At 39.6% G+C, this 14,254-nt stretch overlaps 1 protein-coding gene across 1 annotated transcript in view; it reads right to left on the reverse strand.

Annotated features, from left to right (window-relative positions):
* svild (supervillin d) overlaps positions 1-12,259 on the reverse strand; it is a 32,214-nt gene extending 19,955 nt beyond the window's left edge. The window contains exons 1-5 of the mRNA XM_030754534.1: positions 11,758-12,259; positions 6,148-6,182; positions 3,687-3,748; positions 1,651-1,748; positions 298-397 (exon numbers count right to left, since the gene is read on the reverse strand). Coding sequence (XP_030610394.1) covers positions 298-397; positions 1,651-1,748; positions 3,687-3,748; positions 6,148-6,182; positions 11,758-12,137 — 675 coding nt within the window. The 5' untranslated portion in view covers positions 12,138-12,259. The remainder of the gene's footprint in view (positions 1-297; positions 398-1,650; positions 1,749-3,686; positions 3,749-6,147; positions 6,183-11,757) is intronic.
* Positions 12,260-14,254: the final 1,995 nt, after the last annotated feature.

The raw sequence follows: 14,254 nt of genomic DNA on the forward strand, positions 1-14,254 counted from the left end.
TGAAATCACTTCTTATTCTAAGGTCACTCCATAGTTTTTGGAGTGCATCATAACAAGAGACCTATTGGCCTATAGAGCTCTGCTGTCAAAGGTTTACATGTACAATACAGAATATATTGAAATGGAAACTAATTTGTCTGTAGTTAAACCATAATTGCTGATACTTAGTTGTAATTGTTTACAAATATCAAAAATTTGAATTTAGCAAAAGGTTGATGGATGATGGAGAGCTCGGTATTGGATAAACTCCACTGACTGTCGTCTGTTATTGACAGTGGAGCTAAAAAGTAAACTGACCTTCTCCTCTGTAGTGGCAGTATCTTCATTCTGTTGCTTCCATGAAGATTTATCTGTGGATTCCTTCTCCATTACTTTGCCTGTATCAGGTTTAGGGGGGCTGAAATATAAGCAAAAAAATAAATAAATCACAAAGATGGTAGAACAAAATTGAACATCATACAAAAACAATTCAGTCATATAAAGTTGCTGCTGCAAAGAACTGGCAACATTAACATGACTACAAGACTCCCACTGTGACACCTTCCTTATGTCGTGAATCTACAGTGTTATGAGGGGGATGGGGTTACTCTTAGTATTTGTATTTAGCGGATTTTTTTCTGTATCTTGTATAACAAATGCATAAGATCCTAAATCAACATCTTTCCCCTATTGTCTGTCAAACATACATATAGTTGCAGTGGTGGATGCTCATATTAAACATGGCCAAAGTTTTGAATAAAGAGCTCAGCATATGTGCAACTTTATTAAATCAATAAGTCAAATGCTCAAGCTTTAGACTGCTTTAAATGCTCTTTATGCTGTCAGTGAGAGAGGGTATACCAAATATGGTCATCCCAGGAACACAGCTCTGGCTGTGAGCACAGCAGCCCCACTTCCAATTGGTCAAACCTTCTGTTTGTGAGGGGCAGTCAATCAGAAGAAAGTTGGGGAGCTAAAACGACTGCAGCTAAACTGAGGGGCTACACCTGAACTGTGAATCTTGCAAAAACTACTCTAGCAGAGTCCAAGAATAAAAACATGGAGTGACATGAATATAAATAGGCCCACTTTGATGTAACAATTTTCAGACTTTATTTTAAGAACTTATTCATTATAAATACTGCGGGCAGTGATAAGGTTTAGCTGAAACAATTCCTGGCTTGGGAAGAAGCTGAGAACAGTTTGTGGGATCATTCAAACTCCACATGGACCAGAAGTGCCAGAAATGGTTTCAGTTATATCTTAAACTGATCTACACACACACACAGCACTGGTTACAGTGCTAAGAACAGTCTGGCTCTCACTCCAGCGGCTATTAACTTCAATCTGGTTTGCATACCCATGGCTATCACTGACACCTGAGTGTTTGTGCGTATGCGCACGTGCAAAACAGAGCAATATTAAAGGCAAGCCCTGCAGGTTTATCTGGTTTATCTCTGCAGCTGTTTACAACATTAGACAGCCTGTAATTACGTCTGTGCTCCATTCAGCCTGCTTGCTCTGTGTGTCAGTGTGTTTCAAGGTGTATCTGTCTAACTACTAATGTTGTGCTATATAATGTATCACAGCCCACAAAAAGAACACTACTGCATTTAAAGAGTTAATATAGTTCATCTTATAAAATGGTTCAACTCTTCTGGAATTGTTTACCTCGTTGAGGCTTCCTTTTCGTCCCTGCTGATTAGCTGAGGGTTTCCTTTATCAACAACTTGCCCGCTGCTCCTTCCATCCTCCATCCCCTCCACTTCCTACAGGCAGAGAAAAGCAGGGAGAGCAGTATCTTAAAGCATGGGTTTAAATCCTTAAGACATAATGTACTGCTGAAGTCCTACACCAGCTGTAAAGAATATCTTGATAAGGGAAGTGAATAAATGAATATGGCTCCGCCTTTCTCTGCATGAGAAAAGCAGTTAACCCATGCAATGCATGCAGGGTGTTCCTGGAAAAAAAGCATGTGAAGTCAAAGAGCAAGTATGGCAAATTTACCCACCCTGAGTACATACAGTGAAGAGTTAAAAAGAAAGGGATTAGCAGTGCTACATTTTTCATATTAATGCTGTTTATTGCTTTTCTTATTTTGGCCACATTTTCTAGATTTCTGCTTGTGTTCTTATTTTAAATGATTGCCAAATAGCACTAGGTGTATATGACTACCTTTAGACTCAGCCGTCCACCCATGTCTATAGGCTTACAGGTCTAATGTCCATCTACTATAACAACATAATAGCATCAATTTACTTATCAAACTCTTGCTAAGGAAGCAAAAAAGACATTTTCCCAAATGTCAAGCTATTCCTGGAAAAATGAAAGGATTTATGTGTCTCACTATATTTCCTGTCTACTTGTCAGACTTTTTAAAACCTGCATACAGTGTGAACCATGCAGCTGTGTGGGACCTTTGTCAGTAAACACTTCACCGAGCCCTGAGGTGACCTGGTGAAGATAAGTGGATCTCCAGCAGTGAGGAAATTAAACTCCATCGAATTAGAGAATTAGAGGCTCCTTACAACCTAGGTGATGCTCACTGATCACAAAGAAGGAACACATTTTTCCACTGGGGAGGATGTGCTGCCTTCTGCAAAACAGATTTTTATACATTCAGGAAATTCAGTCAGGAAATTCAAGGTATAAATGAACTGGATCGCTCTTTTATTGCTTCCATCCGAGTTGGAAGAAGACATGCTGTAACCTCACTCCAACTCTCTCTTCTGATGGAGACACTGACTCACCTGTTTTTCAACAGGAGAAGAAATGAGTGATAAGGGAAATGTGAAGACAGAAAATGGGCATCTGTCACTGCTGCTGACAGTCAAGTGAAGCATCTTAAAATAACAGAGATCTAGGTCAGAACAACGGATGGAGGTGGGGGGTGTGTGCTGTGATTTGTAGGATAGCCTCTTTTTGCAAGCCTATTTTCCCAGCAATTTTTTGGTTCAAGTAACTTGCTGCCATCTGTGTTCACTTGGCCAGCCTTGGCACAGTTCCTGGTTTGTACAGGCCCAGTTAGAACAGCTATTTACATCAAACATCATGAAACCTAACCACTTCTGAAACCTTAGCAGCCTGGGAAAGACCAACACTCGGTTCATTTTAAGCACACATGTGAAGCTCTCCCATAGGATTGGGAGCATTATCAAATTTTTGTTTCTGAATGCATCTTTTAGACTTTTTTTTTTTTTTCCCACCAGTTCCACCGCCTGTGTGAGCTGAAGTCATGACTTTGGCCAAGTACGCATCCAGGTGCAGGACATCTCAATGCTGTATGGAAAGGCTCAATTTGTTATTGATGGAGCAAACTTCCAGAGGGGAGTTGAAGTGTACAGCAGCTGCGCTGGAAAACTGCTGTAAGTAAATCAGCAAGGGGGCTGAAAAGAATAAACCAAAGACAAATGCAGGGAAAAATATATATACAGCAACTGTTATATCAACTGTAAGCTTAGAAATTATTTTGATCTAACTTGACCCACTGCTAGCCTAACCCTGATTTCTAATCTCAAGTCTAAAGGTAATAAGATTTTATGATTTTCATTGATGGACCTGATCTTTGTCCCTCAAGATGTGCTAGGTCCCCACAATAAGGCGATATAAACAGAGTCATGTACCCCCAACATGAGTAAAACAAATTAAAGTATATACACACAGACACATGCATGAAGTGAAGCAAATGGTAAACCAAAATACCGTACCTTAAAAAGGGACATGTTGGAAGATGCACTCCTCTTGGCTGAGTTCACGGGCTTTTCATCAACTAAGGACATACATACATAAGGTGGACAATGAATAAAAGAGTGAAGATTAATTTCTCCACAAGTGCATTTTCTTTGTGCCAGTGTAATAAAAAATGATCAGTAAGTGTCACCAAGGAAAAATGATTTAGGACAGTGTGTTTGGTATAGAAAATCTAATGCATTTTTGAAGCTTGCACAGAGTACACATAACAGATACTTTACTGCATGCAACACCCACTACACACTGATCTCTCTTTTAGTCAAAAAATACAAATTTCAAAGGGCTAATGAGCTCCACTGGCTTCAGGGGGAGTCTGAAATGTCAGTGGGGAGTGCCACAGCGAATTCAGTGAGTCTTTCAATAATACAAGAGTTCAACAGTGAAACATCTGTCTGGAGAATTACTTTACTTGTGCATATGCGCTAAAAGAAAGGGAATCACGTCTCATGTGAACTGTCTAATCAACAACAGCCCTGAGAATATAATCGTCTAATCTTAACAAAAGGAAACCATTAAATTTAATGATATTCCAAAACAACACAACTTCTTAAATCAACGCACTTAAATTCATCCCTGCACTCTAAATCTGTTTTTATTGCTCTGACAATGTGACATTTTTAAGCCAAAATAACAGCATGTCTCTGACAAACTCACTGTTTCCAATGAAAAGAGAAAAAAAAACAAAAGCTCCAGTTTTGATTTATGTTTCCAAGCTCCCCTGTTGTCAAGAGCATCGCATGATTTAATTCAGATGATGGAACACTAAGCATTGCAGACTAGTGACTCCACTCAGACTGTACTCTTATAGTCTTGACTTTAGTCCAGTCTTTTTTACATCATCATCCATCCAAGAGCCAAACTAGAGACAGAGAAAATAAAAAAACCCACTGACATTTACAGACTCTTCAGGTAGTGTTTCTTACAAGACAGCAACTAAGTGCTAAGAGCATATAACAGGAACCTTTGACCTGGGCACCATCAATAGAGCAAATTTAAATAACAGCTAATAGGCTCTGAAATATAGTACAGAACATCAAAACAACAAATTTGCAAAATACATCTTACAGCACAGGTGACATTCAGTCAATACCTGTAGTGGGCATTATCACCTATTTTGTACAGTATAATGATTACACGGGTATCAGCACCATTGTAACTTGGTGAGGTGTTAAATTTGAACCAGCTGGTTGTTTGTATATATGTATTGCTGACTTGTGCAATACACAAGGAGTCAGGGAAACCTTGATGCAAACATGAGGGGTGCTCTGGCTCAAAGAACTGATTCTTCTGCCAGTTTGGATGAGAAGAGGAAAAATACATGCATCTTCTTTTTATGCTATTCTATTAATACATTGTTCCCAAAATCAACATCAACATTAGTCTTTTAAAGCTATAACAGGGTTTAACACAAATAATGCCATGTAATTCTGTTGTTCCCCTAGCTGGGGTACATTCAGCTGGGAAACAACACAATAATTCAGTGCCCTGTTTATAGCAGCAGAAAAGAAAAGTCAGTGAATGTAAGAATATGGGAGTTTGCGATAGTCAGCAGAACACTGCATGCAGCTCATTTCTGTCCTCATGCTGGGTTTTAAATTTCAAACCCTCTCATTACAGATCAGACCGAGTTCACTGGGAAGAAGTTACAGCTGGTGTGACAAACAAAAGCGATACCAGTGGTAGTGAGTGAGCATTCACTTCAGTCAAACACACTATGGTGCTGTAATTTATAATTTATTGCTGTACTGCACCTTCATATTGGGAAAATCTAGGTTAAAAAGGTGTTATATGTTAGAAGCAATCATGCCAAGATTATATTTTGTTCCATTTCTCTTATCTGACATTATTTACTGCAGCATTAGCACTTCTCTCTCTCTGGATGATTAAGCTTTGATTAAATCTGAAACTATCTTCCAGAATTAAGGAGTAAAAAACAAACTATGATCACTGTGTGTGCCAGTAAGATCTTACACAACAGTACTCTACAATGAAACGGTAAAATAACTGTTGTTTTGCTCAACACACTATTCTGACACCTTTTACATTTTTTTCCTGTCTAACCCAGCACTTACACACTGGTCTCTGGCTGGAAGGTAAGTAAGCAGAAAGGACAACAGTGTAAGCAGACAAACATACACATAAGTGGCCCAAACAGTGGATAAAGAGGTAGAAAGGCATGGACAGACTCTTATCATGTATGCACACTAAAGCATTTTTGTTTAAAATGGGCTAGCATCCTACTTCCTGAGGTATTAAAAAGCCAACCTCTATAAATCTGGAAAGTAATCTGACATCAGCAATGTGCTCAGTATTCCTTTCACACTGAGTAATAGACAGACCTTGAATGAGCTTAATGATAAGGCATTCTGCGGAACAATAGAGGATCAGAGTGCAGTGAAAGCAGAGACTTCATCTTACCCTTTGGCTCCTCTGTGTCATCAGTTTCCAGCAGCCTGGGAGGCAGTGAGAACCAAAGAGAGAAGTGAGGTCAATCGCTCATACAATCGAGAGATGGCAAAATTACACATTTGTTACAAGTGATGCTTCCAAATCAGCACAAAAAAATACGGACATCAGTTTCAAATACACTATTATAACCTACAAATTTACACTTAAGTCAAAATCAAATGGAGAACTGCAGCAAGCAACTTACTGCGCCTCATATGACAAATCCATTTACTCATGCTGCTCCTCCTGTGCCATGTCAGTTATGATATAACAGCAAAGCCTTTCTAGCATCTGAAGATATGGCCATTCATCTCTAAGTAATGGGCGTTCAAAATGGATGGGAACAGCAGCTGCCTGTGGGGTAGCAGCAATGATGTAACAGGAGGAGGGGAGAAATGGTTTAATACAATAGTGGACATCTGCGAGGGGTCAAAGGTTATGGAAGAAGGGAAGACAGAAGCTACACAATCCAAAAACACACCAATATAGTCGACACAAAGCCTGGTTCATTTCAGATACTTTGTTTCCCTTCAAGTTCATCCCACTGTGCTTCATTAAAACACTACAACCACACATTGCCGTGAGAAAGTGAACTTCGAAGTTTACACTATAAACTAACAGCGGCAAGCACTTACAATTATCTGCATCGCAGCATGCTTCTTGACAGCAAAGGAGTTGCAAGTTCCTCTACTTTATGAGTCTAAACTCTTAAGTGAAGCTGTTCATTTATAAGTGTAATTGACACTAAATAATTTCTGCATAGTGGAAAAAGTACTGTCAGCTGTGCCAGTGCTACACCTCTGTCTCCTGGGAGCAGAATCTTTAGTTGGCACGAATCCCCTGGAAGCACAGGTTGTAGAATACATAATCACCAGGTCTTGGTAGATCTTAACGGGGTGCATATGAGCCTTAGTCACTTGCAAATGGCTAAGTAAGAACCAGGAATAAGAAATGCTAACATCATAATAAATATAAACCACTGAGAATACTTTCATTTTCTGTGACTGGCATTATTATGGTCAAGGTAATGTGTCATGTGTCAGAGGTTTGCAGTAGATGCATGGATGCTATGGCTTCAATTTGAAAATGCTAGGTGACATCTTTCTCCACTTATTGCAGTCAAAAAACTTTCAGAAAACTTGACCTCTGACCTTACTGAAACTCGAATTCCTCTGAGATTTGTAATAGCTGCATCTATGCATCTATCTGATTCTTGAGTTATCATGTTCACAAAGTTGAAACTTGGCTAACCGGCCGCCTGCCCACCTGTAATTAATCATTATGTTAGCCTGTGTATCTTACACTGCCTGACCAAAAAAAAGTCGCCACCAAAAAAAAAAAAAAAAAAAAAAAAAAAAAAAAAAAAAGGTCACACTAATATTCCGTTGGACCGCTTTTAGCTTTGATTGCAGCATGCATTTGCTGTGGGCATTGTTTCAATAAGCTTCTGCAACATCACAAGATTTATTTCCATCCAGTGTTGCATTAATTTTTCACCAAGATCTTGCAGTGATGATGACAGATTCTGATCACTGTGCAAAGCCTTCTCCAACACATCCGAAAGATTCTCAATGCGGTTGCGGTCTGGACTCTGTGGTGGCCAATCCATGTGTGAAAATGATGTCTCATGCTCCCAGAACCACTCTTTCACAATTCGAGCCTGATGAATCCTGGTATTGTCATCTTGGAATATGCCCGTGCCATCAGGGAAGAAAAAAATCCATTGATAGAATAACCTGCTCATTCAGTATATTCAGGTAGTCAGCTGACCTCATTCTTTGAGCACATAACGTTGCTGAACCTAGATCTGACCAACTGCAGCAACCCCAGATCATAGTACTGCCCCCACAGGCTTGTACAGTAGGCACTAAGCATGATGGGTACATCACTTCACCAGCCTCTCTTCTTACCCTGATGCACCCATCACTCTGGAACAGGGTAAATGTGGACTCATCAGACCACATGACCTTCTTCCATTGCTCCAGAGTCCAATCTTTATGCTCCCTAGCAAATTGAAGCCTTTTTTCCCGGTTAGCTTCATTGAGTAGCGTTGCACATTTTTAGACAGTCTTTCTAAAAGTTCTAACTAAAATAGACAAAAACTGACATAAATCAAGAAACACTCGTGAACAGGACATGTTCCTGCCTCCAAATCCAATCTTGGTAACTTATAGATGGACCGTCTAGCGTAGACCATGCAGCTGCAGCAGGAAAATAAACAAACAAACAAAGAAAAAAAAGTATTCTTTTACTTTTCCTTGTACCGCTGTAATTTTAAAGACTAAAACTATTATTGAAGGGTTTTTCTGTTGCAGTTTCTTGTAATTCTTGGAATGGGTTTGTTTACTACACAAAGGTTTGTCAGTTTTGAATAGCCACACCTCCTGATAGTTTTGTGAAGACACTATACTAGACCAGGTCAATGTGTTCTTGGCATGTAGTCATGTATTTAACAATATGCAACACTCAAAAATCTCTGGCTGAGATTTTGTAACTTACGCTGTAACGTGACACGCACCTTCCTAGATTTGTAATGAAGCCTGCAAGTATTGTAGTTGGCCTGTTCAGGATGGCTGCTTCCTGTTATGCATTTCTGGCTACATTATTATTATTATTGCCAAAGTTTTTGAATGAATCAGTGAGAGATTGGTCATAATAATATAAGGACACACAGATGTCAGCAAATTCCTGGAGAGAGATTGCCAAAACTGTTCAAACGGACATGAGGAAATGTACAAAAAAAGCGTGGGGGGGGGGGGCCTGGGCTGACCACAACAAAGAGTGGGGACACTGGAAGAAAAATGTCCCAGCACTCTAATTGTTTCTATTTGTAGCTGGCAGCATATAAAACACCGGGAAACAACCACAGGGTAATTAACACATAATGCACCACACATGAGCATGAATACTGGTAACGGCATTGGCCAGTTGCGTAGGTTATGTTGCAGTCTCTACAAAGATTCCCCACAGAAGTCCAAATCAGTCGTTACTTTGTAAATCCCATTGTTTGATGCCATCTCATTCTCTGGCTTTCTATTTTAACAACCTACTTTGTAACTACGGTTCTTAGTGACACATGACCTATCCCACTCACACTTTGACAGTCAGCTGAAAGGGACAGCCTCAGCTCTATGCTGTTGACACTAACTGAAGAAAACTGGAACGCAGTGCAGAGAGAGAACGGGCGAGAAGAGAAACAGGGACTCAAGTTAAGTTAAACTTTCAAATCCAGCCAGGCACTTCTGTAATCAAACACTCACAGTAAACCTGCTGACATAAATTTATGGTTTTCTTGGTGCATGTGACATTAAATTATATCACACAGACAAAGCATTAAATTAATAAAACAGGAAGAGAGCAGATGAAATAAGAGCATAAAAATAACAGTCGCGGCTGTGGTTTGGTTAAAAGATGTAATTTTATTGTATCCAATTTGTGTGCTTAACTTTTTGAGTGCTCCTCTCTCTGCCTCTCTCTCCTGTAAACAATCCTTAGCCTTAATCCTAATTCTGTCTTGTTTATAAAGAGGTTAGCTGCTAACCCCATCATGCCAGTAGCATGATTACCGGTGGTTTATTACACATGTTTAATAACGCAGAGCACTTTCAAACCAAAATTACTATGATATACTACGCCAACTCATGCTGGAAATTACATGTACAGTGAGCGATAAATGTTCTAAACTTTATTATCTTTTACAAATTGTATATTTATATAACACACACACACACAGCAGCTTGGCTCAGCTGATAATATCAACTATAAAAACCAAGGATCTCTTTTTTAAAAAATGAAATAAAGGCAGCCAAAAGGGTGAGCTTTCCTGCACATAAACACATCACATGTTAGGTAACTGAGTTCTTCTTGAATTCAAGAGTATATTGTGAGAGTTTATCGTAAGCATCAAAATGCAGAGTTTTGGAATGTCATCCTTCAACTGTAACTTCACGAGAAAAGGATTCCTGTCTGCGGCAGATAAACCCTGCTGACAGCTGTCATTATCACTGAGACAGCTGAGATCCAGTTTCCTGTATGCTCATTCTATAAGAGGACACAAAAATGTTGCTCAAGTTTCAGTAAATATGCGTGGCCCACTAAAGTCAATCAGGAACACAGACAACTTAACATATGCCCTAGAATAAAGGAAAGCATATTACATACAATAAACTGTTAATATCTGGGAATTGTTACTGTCAGACGACAAAAGCTTCTACACAGCCTTTTCTGCGATACTTTGTACATTGCGTAAGCCTGCACAGCTGGGCTGTGACACGTAGTGAACGTCATTACAAAACTGACAAAAATAGTAGCTAACATGACAGGCCAGCGAGACAAACACTTTAACCTGTCAACCCGCCTTTCTGCTCTCTGTAATTAAAACTATAAAAACCGAACTCTTTCCGTTGCCAAATACCCTTTCTGCTGTGGCAAGCCAATGCACGAGTGAAGTTCCTTTCAAATTTCATAATCTAATTATCTAAAAAAGCAGAACGACGATCGTTGTTAAAATATACACGTAAAAGAACTTTTTGACATACATTTAAAAAAGAAATCAAACTAGCCAAAGCCTTGACATGAAATATGATAAAGTAGAACACTTGATAGCTGGCATCTGCTGAAACGTGCACTTTATTTTTCTTTTAAGATGATCGCTCAAGGCCTGCCTTTTCCAATGTACAAAATAGCTTGTCCATAATATGCTTAATTAAGCACAAAGCATGAAAACTTGGCAGAGCTCAACAAGTCTACGCTGTTAAGCTTCCAACTCTGCTGTTATCCCGGCACTCTTATCCATCTCCGTTCTTCTCTCTCTCTCCAGCATCACTGCCTTGGGCAGTCTTTTTCAGGAACAGACAAGTCCAGTTATGTGCATGCAGAATCCCCGGCATGATTACAGCTCAAACAACCCCAGACCCATGACTGGACATGTTTTACTCCATCTGTGTAAAATTCTCAGAAACAAACATTCCTGACTGAGAAATCTCAACGTTCTTCACCCAGTCACCCTAACAATGGAGGTCTGTTATTCACTGACCCCCCCCATATAACTGTGAAGTGAACCAAAACAAGCGGCATGCACGTAATCACAGCAAAACATAACACGGCAAAATAAACAAGGTAGTCCTGTGCTTTGCACACATGGCCAATTTTGGAAATGCTAGCACTTGTGTTTACCTCAAACGGAAGATAGCACAAAGCGTTCTCCAAATGTGCCGATTTGTTACCTCCTTTTCACTTAATGGGAGCCAGCAAGCCCATTTAAAGTAATTTAATAGCCAAATAAACTGGCTAAATTGTTGCAAATGTTCTCTAAATCAAGGAAACCTCTGAAAGGAGATACAGTACGTAATTTAATTGAAATTAGTTGAAAGAGATTTACATGCACATCAGTTATATCTGTTCAGAAGAAGACCCGCTTGCTGATGCCTTCTGAGTATCTATGCCTGGTCAGCTTTGTATTTGGTGCCTCTGGCCAACTTTATGTCACAGTGAAAACAACAACGTGACTGGTCTTGCACAAACAATGTGTAAGAGAAGTGTGTGTTTGTTTTAATATTATGACAGTATGAATAAACTCACCTGGAATGGGAGGACCTCTTTATGGAGGGTACAGCCTCTGATTTTGAAGGTGCAGTCGTTTCTGTTTTGGGGTGAACAGTTCTCTTGGTGAACTCATCATCAGCAGGCTCAACAGGTTCTGCTACTTTACTCCTGAAGCCCCTCCTGGTGTACGTTTGCTCTGATCCATTATCCTCACATTTTTCTTTCTCCTTAGTTGCTGAAGACATTGTTTCAGATGTGCCTGCAGTTTTCCTTTCCCTAAGGACGTATTTTGAGGTGAACTCCTCTGTGTTGCCATAGCGCTCAGCCAACTCCCTCCTTCTTTCTGCCTTGTAGCGAGCAATTCGCTCAGCCTTGGTCTCTGGCGCAGAGCTCTGCAGGGTGTCTATTCCATCCATAATGCTGTTTGATGCAGTTTAAGAGAGAAGTTGTTTCTTGATATGTGGTCCCACTTTTTTTTTTCTTTTTTTTTTTTTAAATATCCCGTGACAGCAATGTCTCACTCCATCAAAATCATTCCAGTGCTGCAAACAAGGAAGGAAGACATCATTAGTGCATCCTGCAGATACAATTTAAGATGCCTGGCCCATTAAAGCTGGTTAAAATCATACCAACTCACACAGTAAGCAAAAGAAGTGAGTACACTCCTGTGCAATATCACTTAGACGACAAACACAAAACAGATGGGTAAATGCTTCAGACTCGGAAAAGGAGGTATAAGTGGATATCAGAAACATTCAGTAACAGTTCAGATACTGCTGAGGACATTTTGCGCAACATCAACCTCAACGGATGGTATTCAGGAAACAACCTGTTTGAGTGTAACAAAACTACAAGATTAAACTTAACTAAAGCACATAAAGAAGCATTTGTTTTTTGAGCCTGGCCAGGGCTTCCACAATGAATATATAGTTCCACCAATGAAGCACAGAGGTGGGATGATGTGGAAAAGATGCTGGGGAGGTGACATTTACCATGCAAGTCTGTGGAAATAATGAAAATACTGGCTGACAAGACGAACCGGCTCTTCAGAAGAAAAATATTCCAGCATAACATCAATCCAAAGTAAACAAACACACAAACAAGTACATTTCTAAAGAAGTTTCTAAAAAGAAGGAAAGAAAACAGTGATCTGGCCAAGTATGTTATCTGACTTGCCCCAGAGCGCCAGTAAAGAACAAGTGGGAAAAAATAAAATGTGTGCAGCACTAGTACAGTCCATGTTCATATACAAAGCTCTGAAAAAATACAAGATTTAGTGTGAATAATTTAAGATATCCTGACTTTTAAAGGTATTGACTTTCTCCTGTGGTGCTTGTATTTTGTAGACAGTAATTTGTAGAGTTACATAAAAGGAAATACCCTTAATGTTCAACTTAGAAGTAATGCAATTACAGCCAACTGATACAACCAAACTAACCAAATTGCAGCTCTCCCAGCCAAGCCCTGGCTTATCACATCTGCCCCCCACCTCACTCCAATCCATGAAAATGATGTCAGCCAGATTAAAGACACTCGACCACTGCTGTGAGGCTCAGTTTTTAACCTCTATTACATCAACTGACTTTGAGATGGTTGGAAATTTGGGGTAAGGATAAACTGGTAAATGCACACGCAATATCATCTTAATCCCGTGTTATTCCTTACAGCTTTATACTGGGCTTATCCTCTCTTAGAATTATGATGCCTTGTAATGACTGCGTTTACACTGCATGGAAATCTCTAAGTTGTCCCTAAGTGTGAATCAGTAAATGTATATTTTCATTTCTACATGTGTTTTTCCTGTATTATACTTGCAGCCTCTCAACCTGTGCATCCTGGGGCAGGCATTTCTCAGACCCATGTCTGTGAAAAGATTAATCTTTTCAGTATCTCTTTTCCACATCCTTCAGCACCCAAGGAAAAAAAAGGAAAAAAAGCACTATAAAATAACTTCTGACTTTTCAATACCTAGTGAGTCACAATGAGTTAGGGAGGTAAAAAATGAGATGGTTAAGTTGAATTCACTTTGTTCCATTAAGTAGTCACAGAGCAGAAAACCACACACGGTTTGGATGCAGAGGTCTGAAAACTGCATTGCCAGCTGACAACAGCAATAATCATTATGTGCCGTTTCTGACCGCTCCACCAAAAACACTGGGGCTTTTCCACAGACATTTCTCACAGCACAAGTATGCTTACGATGCGTTGGAAAAGTCAAGGAGAAGACAGAGAGGGACATGACCGAATTGAGGTATTTTTTTGTTAGGGAAACAAAGAAATCTTCATTACAAAAAAACATAACATTTTGAAAGTCTTTCAGCAGCTCGTCACACCATCTCTAAACATTTAGCCAGAGCAAAGCTGATGTGACACCACAGATAAACAATAGCCTAATGTCTTCATATTTGCACATAAGCCAAAAGTAACAACACCACAGTATGGACAGTATACCAATGCATACATGTATATACTAAAGAGGGGCGCATGTTAAGCGTAGCCCCTTGGTCTCCCTATAAATACAGAGCATGAGTTA

This window comes from Archocentrus centrarchus, chromosome 19 (genome assembly GCF_007364275.1).
Source record: "Archocentrus centrarchus isolate MPI-CPG fArcCen1 chromosome 19, fArcCen1, whole genome shotgun sequence".
NCBI classification, from domain to species: domain Eukaryota; kingdom Metazoa; phylum Chordata; class Actinopteri; order Cichliformes; family Cichlidae; genus Archocentrus; species Archocentrus centrarchus.